The sequence below is a fragment of the Chenopodium album genome, chromosome 5 (assembly GCF_948465745.1).
Source record: "Chenopodium album chromosome 5, dcCheAlbu1.1, whole genome shotgun sequence".
NCBI classification, from domain to species: Eukaryota; Viridiplantae; Streptophyta; class Magnoliopsida; order Caryophyllales; family Amaranthaceae; genus Chenopodium; species Chenopodium album.
In genome coordinates, this window is record NC_137838.1 from 77,237,395 (window position 1) to 77,247,014 (window position 9,620).

The 9,620-nt window shown below is 37.0% G+C and overlaps 2 protein-coding genes across 2 annotated transcripts; one reads left to right on the top strand and one right to left on the bottom strand.

Moving 5' to 3' along the window:
- Nucleotides 1–1,595: 1,595 nt before the first annotated feature.
- LOC145633212 (putative disease resistance RPP13-like protein 1) lies at nucleotides 1,596–4,514 on the top strand. The gene has a single exon (XM_081685484.1). It carries the CDS (start codon nucleotides 1,596–1,598, stop codon nucleotides 4,512–4,514), a length of 2,919 nt encoding a protein of 972 aa, XP_081541610.1.
- A 355-nt stretch (nucleotides 4,515–4,869) lies between these two features.
- LOC145632359 (putative disease resistance protein RGA3) lies at nucleotides 4,870–8,729 on the bottom strand. The gene is made up of 2 exons (XM_081684714.1): nucleotides 8,573–8,729; nucleotides 4,870–7,597 (listed from the first exon to the last, which is right to left on the bottom strand). Exon 2 carries the CDS (start codon nucleotides 7,557–7,559, stop codon nucleotides 5,364–5,366), a length of 2,196 nt encoding a protein of 731 aa, XP_081540840.1. The 5' UTR covers nucleotides 7,560–7,597; nucleotides 8,573–8,729; the 3' UTR covers nucleotides 4,870–5,363.
- Between the last annotated feature and the right edge of the window lie 891 nt (nucleotides 8,730–9,620).

Sequence of the window (9,620 nt, forward strand, 5' to 3'; positions counted from 1 at the left end):
CATATGCACTTCATACTACACTTTTTATCATTGGCCATTATTATTTATTTATTTTTTTATATTTAGGTGATGTATCTGCAAAGGTAATGCCGAAGAGGACAACATGCGCAAAACCTATGATTACAATAGAACCTCAATGCACAACACGACTTTGTCAGACGAATTGTGAACATGAATATGGTAAATTTGAGCTTGGAGGTTGCCATAATGCCAAAAAGTGTTGCTGTGAATACAAAGATGTAATAATAAATCAATAAGAGAGTTTTGAATCAAGAGAGATTTGTATGGTTCTATACTTCTATTGGCAAATAATATACTGTATAATTTTTTTTTTTTTTTTTTTTTTTGAAAGAATATACTGTATAATTTAATGGAGAAGAATAAATGCTTTATTAATTAAAATAAACTGTTGATGCTTGATTTCTATTTTAACTCAAATTTCTTTTAGGTCGAATAGCCTACTATAATTTTTTTTTTTTTTTTTTTTTTTTTTTTTTTTTTTTTTGAGTTTCTCATGAAGTAATCCTTCTATCCATATTTTAACATAATAAGAGCATACAGTAAGTACAAACTCCTCCTAATTATATTAAATAATAAGTACAAAGTCAAATATATAGCAAATTAGCAAATACTCATCTCTATTATATAAGTCAGGGGTAATTCTAATCTTCTTTTTTATCTAGTCTTTTAAAATATCCAATGTCTATACAATGTTCATATAAGTCTTGTCCTTGCATATAGCAAGTTCTAAAGAATCAAATGCCAGATCAAATTTGATTCTAGTTACCAATAAGTGTAAATTTTGGAATACAATCGATATTGGATAATTGGGTACGGAGTGTGAGTTAGTAATTTACTATTACCAACTATTCAACTATTAGGTTTTTTTTTTAAGACTATTAAATAATTTAGTATTACCTATTCAACTATTAGATTTTTTTTTTCTTGAAAAAAACTACTACCTCCGGTTTTTTTTAGTTGACATGTATTTCTTTTTAGAATTTTTTTTTTAGTTGACACGTTTTCTTTTAGGGTAACTTTTTTACCTTACATTGACAAGCTACCTCACTTGTTTTTTTATTCTCTCTCACTTTCTCTCTCTCTCTCTTTCTCTCTCCTCTCCTCTCCTTAATATATGTGCCTAAATAAAATGTATCAACTAAATAGAAACGGAAAAGTATTAGATAATTTAGTATTACCAAGTATTGGATAATTTAGTATAAGTGTATTACTAACTATTAAACTATTGGATAATTTAGTGTTACCACCTATTCAACTGGGTAGTAAACATCAATTTAATACGGACGTAGCATCTTTGAATGCCACAAAACGCATGTTGGCCCAATCTGCTGCCTTATTTTGACTTACTTTTTGTCAACACTACTGAAAATTGCAGCCAATTAACATTGATTGAGGAAAGTTCTCGGAAGTAAAAGTAACAAACAAAAGATGCAGCTTAATCAATTCTTACTACTACATAATCATTTCAACTTTTTTTTTTTGACTGAAACAAAAAAAAAAAAAAAAAAAAAAAAAAAAAAAAAAAGGTTCTGAGCACTGTGATTTCTCTTTTGTGATTTCTGAGTGTGTGCGACATGGCATTAGAATTTGTATGTGGTGTGTTTGCATCTGTTGTTGTACAAGAACTCGTAGACACGATCAAGAGTTTTGGTTATGATCAATTTCAACATGTGATAGCCGATGTGGAGAAGAAGTTGCAAGCTCTAGAGATGAGTTATGTCAAAGCTCAGTTGATGCTTGACAAGGTAGATGGGTGGGAGCTTGTAAGCAGCAAGCCTCACCAAGATTGGGTGGGGGAAGTGAGGAGAGCTTGCTACGATATTGAAGACTTGATCACAGATGTCATGAGTGAGATGAGGAAGGCGCAGAATTCTCTGTCATTCTTGAAAAATTGGGTTCTGTCTCGTGAAATCGATGAGCAGCAACACAACTTGGATGTTTTATTAACAAAAGCACTCAACTTGGTTGATGTTGTAAGTATGGAACAGCCAAGGAACATGCTTGAAAAAGAGCCACTGCTGGATTCTAGGCCTTTCCTGAGGGAGGCGGTTAAGGAAGAGATCATCAAAACACTGCTGCTTTCGACAAACTTCAGGAGGAATGGTGCTGCAGCTGCTGCTAGCAGCAGTAACAAGGGTGGAAGTGGGACTGCTGGTGTCATTGTTTTGATAGAGGGTATGTTTGGACTTGGTAAAACTACACTGGCTCGTGTAATCGATGATGATAACAAAATCGAGACTAGCTTCAACCAAAAGTTCTGGGTTAAGTTGTCAGGGAATTTCAACTTGAGTAAAGTTTTAAGCTCAATGGTGATCCAAGCGGATTCTGAACAGAATCAGAGGCAGCAATCAGGGCTATTACATAGAGATGTTAGTGATAGATGTAGGGGAAGAAGAGTTTTCATTGTTTTAGATGACTTGTGCAACTTTCCAAATCTGCAAGACTGGGAAGAATTTGAAGCTCTTCTCCTCAACTCCACCCAAATGTTTGGGATCCTCATTACTACTCGAAATCCTAAAGTCACCCATTATGTATCATCTATTAGCATGGTTCCTGTCAGCAACCACCACTTGAAAGGGCTATCGGAGGAAGACTGCCAATCGATCATCTTAGGCAAGAAACTCTTGTCAGCATCAGTGGTCGACATCCATTCCAAAAGAAAGCGTTGTACTCTGGAAGAGTCTGCACTTGAGATAGCTGAGAAATTCTGCAAAGGCCTACCTTTGGTGGCCAATGTCATAAGACCCCACCTTTTCAATGAACCAGAGGAACAATGGTCTAACATGTTGTCTAAAGACCTATGGGAGATGCCATTATTTAGAGAACAGATCTTTCCAGCATTCAGATTGAATTTTTCAGATCTCTCCCGAGGTTTGAAAAATTGTTTCTGTTATCTCTCACTTTTCCCAAATGGCTTCAATTTTAAGAAGAAAGATCTTTTGCAGTACTGGATGGCAGAGGGTTTCATTATACAAGGGCACCCAGAGGAGCCATACCACACTGCAGGCTGGGAAGAAACGGGCAATCATTTGTTTGATGAATTGTTATCAAGATCTATTATTGTCTATGATCATGAGTCACAAGTCTACAAGATGCATGAATTCATCCACCGTTATGCTCAATATGTCAGCTCTGACATTTACCTGCGCCTTGACAAACAATTTCTCAATGCGTACTCCTCTTTAAGTAAAGGTATGCCCTTTATTTCTCCAACTTGGTACAGTAAAGCACGGCATGTATCTTTTGTTTTCCGGAAATTTCCGCCTTCAGTGCTGAAGGAATTGGAAAAATGTAAGGGTGTGCGCACAATTGTTACCCTCCTTGAGCGCACTGAGATCAAAGAGCTTGGCTATGGACTTTTCAGTAAACTACAATCTCTTAGGGTACTCAACTTGAGTGCAACTTATATCAGTGAGCTGCCAGGATCAATTGGCAATTTGAAACACCTTCGGCTCTTAGATGTGTCTAGAACAGATATAGAGTCCTTGCCTGTATCGATTTCTAAGCTCACTGAATTACAAGTTCTCAGACTCACTAAATGTTATATACTTGAACTGCCTAAAGATACTAAGAACTTGACTAACCTGGTCCATCTTGAGGTTGACATAAAACGTTTGTCTTGCATGCCCGCTCACATTGGAAAGCTAACAAAACTCCAAACGCTTCCAGCATATATTGTGGGTACCAAGGATGGGTGTCAGATCACAGAGTTGAATAAGTTGAAGCGGATTCAAGGATCCCTTTGCCTTACAAATTTAGAGAATGTAACAGGAGAAGATGATGCTAAGAAAGCCATGTTGAGCAATAAACGATTCATCAAAAGACTAGAACTTGAATGGAGCAATAACATGAAAAATCCATTACAAGCAAAAGGAGTCCTCAAAGGACTTGAACCTCACCAGGATTTAGAAGAGTTAAATATAATTGGATATGGTGGTGATAAGTTTCCGAACTGGTTGAGCGAACCAGAATGCAGGCTCACTACCATTCATCTAGAAAGATGCCACAGATGCAAAAGCTTGCCACCACTGGGACAACTTCCATATCTCAAAGCCCTTCATTTACAGGAAATGTGCAGTATAAAATGTATCAATGATCAATTTTTGGGAGCAGGAGCTGCTTCTAGTTTCCCAGCATTGGATTTGCTAATACTCGAAGACATGACAAGCCTTGAAAAGTGGGAAGGAAGACTGCTAATGCCTCGCTTACATGATCTCAGGATCTTGAGTTGTCCAGTGTTGCATGCTCTGCCTTCCCTAAATCAACTTGCTGCACTGGTAAATTTGGAAATAAGAGAATGTGCAGCATTACAGTCGCTGCCAGGAGGAATAATGCCCTTGTCACTAAAACAGCTGATCATTGAAGACAGTGATTTGCTAGCACAGAGATGCCTTCCAGAAGCTGGTGATGACTGGTGCAAGATCAACTTAGTTCCAAGCGTAGTTATTGACTTTCTGCCCATTGAAACCTTGACTAGTTACACAATTCAGTAAGTCACCAACTATCGATATTCCTCAAATCTGTAAAAACTTATATTGCATAAGTTTACTATTGTAATATTTACAAGTAATATAAGGACCCTTTTTCTTTTTTGTTTTTCTTTTTTTCAAACTCATCACTGTACAATAAAATTAATGGGAAAACATTCAATCATTGGTACACCATATTAGATTTTCATGGGGAGTTTATGTTAAAATTTTGAATCAGATGACCCACTATTTACACAATACTTTGATGTAATAAACATCTAACAAAATACCATTATGTACTTCGGGTTTTTTTTTTCATTACAATTCATGAAACAAACTTCAAACGAATTGTAAAATTTTCAATGCAGGTTCCAAAATTAATGCAGGTATATTAAGTCGTATTTTACAAACAAAAATCATGTCCTAGGATTTCATGTCTGCAAATAAACATGGTACTACCCATCATATATTACACAATACGTACAGATAATCCACTCAAATTAACTGAATAATTACCCCCCCCCCCTCTCCAAAAAAAAAGAAAGAAAAAAGAAAAATGAGTAACTTCAGTAAAATCCCCTGTATCTACCTGTTGGATGTCGCATAAACAGCAGTGGCCTCGTAGTGTGGCTGTTGCTGCCGATCTCATTAAAATGACACTTCTTAAGTTTTATTGATGATCCTGAAATACAAAAAATAGGCAGCATATAAACTGGCACTGACCGACTCTAGGATGGTCCCAATTCATGCACACTACAATAATGCTGCTAATATACTCCGGATGACAGAGTAATTCCAATAATCCATAGGCACAAGGTCTTGAGTCATATGATACATAAAGTGTATTATATGATTCAAGACCTAGTATTCAGCTCAGTGGGAGGATATTTCTTCATAGTCAATCCACACGCTGGGAATATGCTCCATCTTATGCCAATCTTGGCCATGCAGCTTTGAGCAGCTTGATTTAAGTAACGGGCAATCTTCAATCACTAATTGTTCAACAGAAGCAGGTAACCGTCCCCTAGGTAAAGACGAAAGTAAAGGACAATAACTCATCTCCAAAACTTGAAGAGAAAGGATGTTTGTAAGGCTGCACAAATCAGCAAGTTTAGGACAGTCCTTTATGGTAAGTTTACGAAGGGAAGGAAAGCATAATTCTCCCATGTCTCTCCATGATTCCAAATTGAGCATGGATGTGAGGGTCAGATTTTGCAAATTCGGGAATGCCCCATCAGCACTCCCTGCAACAGTGGATGCACTATTTCCACAGAAATTAAGATCAATGATTCTCACTCCAAGAAGTCCATTTAAGGTAATTGATTCAAGAGAGCATAGCTGACCTAGAGCTGGTAGGTACTGACACTGTTCACATTTGGAAAGGGTTATGCTCATCAGATTCTTGAAAGATGGATTAGCAATCCAACTAGGAAATTTAGAACCCCCATAATAAAGTAACCGTAAGTTAGTCAGCATTGCATGTGGCTCCAGATATTCAATGACCTGATCATCAATTTTGATGTCTTTTTCTGCTCTGGGACACCATCGAAGCTCCAGTCTCGAAAGGCTGGGCTTAGCTCTTAGGTTTGCCTCTTTAACTTCCTCCAAGTTGGAAACATTTTGAAGCCTTGAGAGGCAAAAACTTCCTTGAAGGTATTTAAGGTTCTTAAGTTCTGCTAGGCTGCATTCACTCTCTGTGCCAACAGGGAACTCAGACAAAGTGCGAAGTCGAGTTAATGCTCCAATCCTAGGGCAAATGGAATTTAAGTAGCAAAGTGTACCAAGATCAAGATGCACAAGACTTTCTAGCTTTGTTGTAGTTTTGGGTAATGTAACTAGGTGGGGACAATTTTGAAGCTTCAATGTTTGCAATTTTTGGAGGCGGCCAATGGTTTCTGGTAAATGTTTGATTAGGGTCTCTGAGAGGTCCAAATAACGAAGATCCTTCAAAATGGCAATAGAACTTGGGAGTTCTGACAGCTTAGTCCCATTCAAAGACAAAACCTCCAGGACCCTCAATGAGATAAAGAAATCATAAGGTACATGCTCTATGCAAGATTCATGACCACGCAAGAACCAAAGAGTCCTCGTCCCTGCCAGTCGTTTAAGCACCCTGAGATTTGAAGGCACATTTTGCACTGTCACATGACGAGGTTCAGCCACAGACAGATCTTTGACAGTATCATCCAATTGGTCCACCCTAAGGTGGCTGAATCTAGTTGACAACTCGCCAGAAATGGTAAATTCATTTACCTTGTACCACACCAACCCAGTTCTGATCTCTTTTTTTGAACAGACAATGTACCCACTAGACTGAAGGGCTTCAAGATAGCCAGCAGATATGTAATTGGCAGACACTTCTTGGAGATGACCTGCTACCATCCATAACTGCACCAGCGTATCTCTATCAATTTCATATTCCATGGGGAAGATACTTAAAAGTAGGAAGCAATCTACACATTGAGCAGAAACTTGAGGAGAACTGATCAGTGAGTCCAACGGGCTGTAACGTGTAAGTCGTGAATATCTAGATCTGGAAAAACCAACATGCAGCTGCAAGCGCCTAGATTTCCCATTCACAGCAAGATGCTCTTTCTCTTCCAGAGCTCGAAGAGTCTGCAACATATCATTAAAAGGTTGAATGTTTCTAGTATTTTTCTGGCCTAAACTAACAATAGATGATGACTCAGGCTTCCTTATTATAGAGGGTTTCTGACTCGGATCAATGCATTCTATATAGAGCTGATTTTGCAATTTCTCACTTTTCAGTCCAACAGTACGGTGAAATATCACAGAATGACCAGCAGCCAACTCCTTGGCCTTAACAAATTGATGCCAACCATTGTGGAAGGTGCAACTTTCACTAAAGAACCTCAAATGAAAACGCCACTCTTCCCCGCTTTGAAGTTCAATAATGCCAACTTCACCTTTCTCATCTTGTGCCTGAATAAACACATGCTGGTGGCCTTTTGGTACAGAAAGGTGTAAAACATCGCTTTCAGTCAATTCCTTGCAGAACAAACGTTCTGTCTTCTGAATGCCTCCTTGTTGGCCATCACTGCCTTCCATCAGTCAAAGAGTAAGTTGTAGTGATAATCTCCAATAACCTGCACAATTCAACAGAACTTGCATTGATTCAATGAGCTTTGGCATCATAGATCGTAGAATCAAAGAATAATTTATCAAACATCATTGGAATTATTTTTTTTTTTTTCAATTCTAATGTAGTCAACATAGAATTTATAGCTGAAAGTCACAGGACTTAATAGTCAACACTACAGAGAGCCATAGAGGAGCATCAAATATGATTAAAAGCAAAACATTACAACGCGCTTATCTTGTCACAGCTTACAGTATGTTGTTGGCTCGATCAACACGAATGTGGTGGCAAACTGAATCTTAATCATTCAAAAACATTTAGATTTATGAGGCTATGTCAGCTATGATTATGTGCCTAATCTAGGCTTTGTCCACCTTCGATTTCTGGTTATTATTACAGTAAGATAATGACATAATGTCACACTAGATCTTTAATTTCATATCAATTAAAAATAAGGGAATTTTTGTAAAAAAACCAAATGTTGTGAAAAAAAATATTCTAAATTCATACTACCTCCTTCCTATAAATGGCATCTGCCAACACATCTTTGATTTTATATACAGTATCTTCAATTAATCGTTAACAACACTTATAAAAATTGATAATTTTATACTACAAACTGAAATTCATCCAACAACATTATTAAATAGCTTTTTTCTCTTATCAAATTACTAAATAAACATAGTAAACCTAAATACAAACCATTTTCACAATCACTCAAATAAGGAAGAGAGCTTCTGTTTCAAGCTTGTTCTTAAACAAACATTAATTAAGCAGACTCAACTAAATAGATCAAAAATCTGAATACACAATTTGTATAATCAATAATAATAGCTATATTAATTAAAAAAAAAAAAAAAAAGAAAAATCACTGCCTAATTATTGATCAATCGATTGAGATATTTATATTGCTGAACACGATCTATGAATTGATAAAGCATAATTAGTTTAATTTAAATTTGTATAAAGAAGAGACACTTACCAGTAATCTTTCTGGCAGCAGGGAAGCGGTGGTGGAGTGGCGATAATGGTGGTGGACGACGTAAGTGAGCTATGAGCTGAGGGGAGAGAGAGAGAGTGGTGTGAAACAAAAAGTGGTATATTGGAGTTGGTAGGAAAAGTAAACTTTGAAATATAGACTACAGTACTCTGTAACTCTCGGGGGTGTTTGGTAAGTGGGAATAGAGTGTGAGATCGGGAGTTTTAATCCCAGTATAAAAATAAGCCTTGTTTGGTCGGTGAGAATGAGAATAAAAAGGTGTTTGGGAATGGGATTATTTATGGGTGAATTCCCATCATTTTATTACCTAGGGAGGGTGATAATAAATGAATGGGAATGGGAATAGGGTGAAAATGACATTTTTGCCATTAATGAAAAGAATGAAATAATAATCTTAGTAAGGGTATTGTTGTCAAATTGTTATTTATTCCCTATATATTCCCACCCGCTATCGAAACAAGGTATTGACATATTTTCATGTATTCCCATCAATTAATTCTCAATCTCATTCCTACCTTTTTAATCCCCAAACTCTCATTCCCACAATCCAAACGCCTCGTTGCTAAGGGTGCGTGTAGAGGTGATCATTAGACGAGCGGGGCGAGTTTAGGTTGGGTCTAAGCCTTAAAAAACCAGCACATCAAGTCGGGTCAGGCTAAAAATGCTTGTCCAAATCAGAAATATTTTACCGGCCCTAGCGAGCTTTTCTGGCCAGTTTGAGTCAAGCCAAAAAAATGTATGAAATGCTTGTACACGATCCGTTTAAAAAAAATATGTTCGGATCAAGCCAGACCCAACGACATTATGGCCCGCCTATTAACAGGCCGGCTTATGTTGATCAAGTCTACTCCTAGGCTATGAAGGACTGAAAGTTACCTTCAAGAGCTCAGAGTATTGTGAGTACTTTTTTAAAAAAATCAATTATTTAATCTCTTCGTTATTTATTTTAAGTGTTATACTTTGACCAATAATATGTCAATAAAATTTATAACTACCGTTATTTTAGTTAGCACGTTTTCACTTTAGTTGG

Coding starts and splice junctions, on each gene's coding strand:
- LOC145633212 (XM_081685484.1), top strand. CDS start 1,596: ATGGCATTAGAATTTGTATGTGGTGTGTTTGCATCTGTTGTTGTACAA.
- LOC145632359 (XM_081684714.1), bottom strand. CDS start 7,559: ATGGAAGGCAGTGATGGCCAACAAGGAGGCATTCAGAAGACAGAACGT.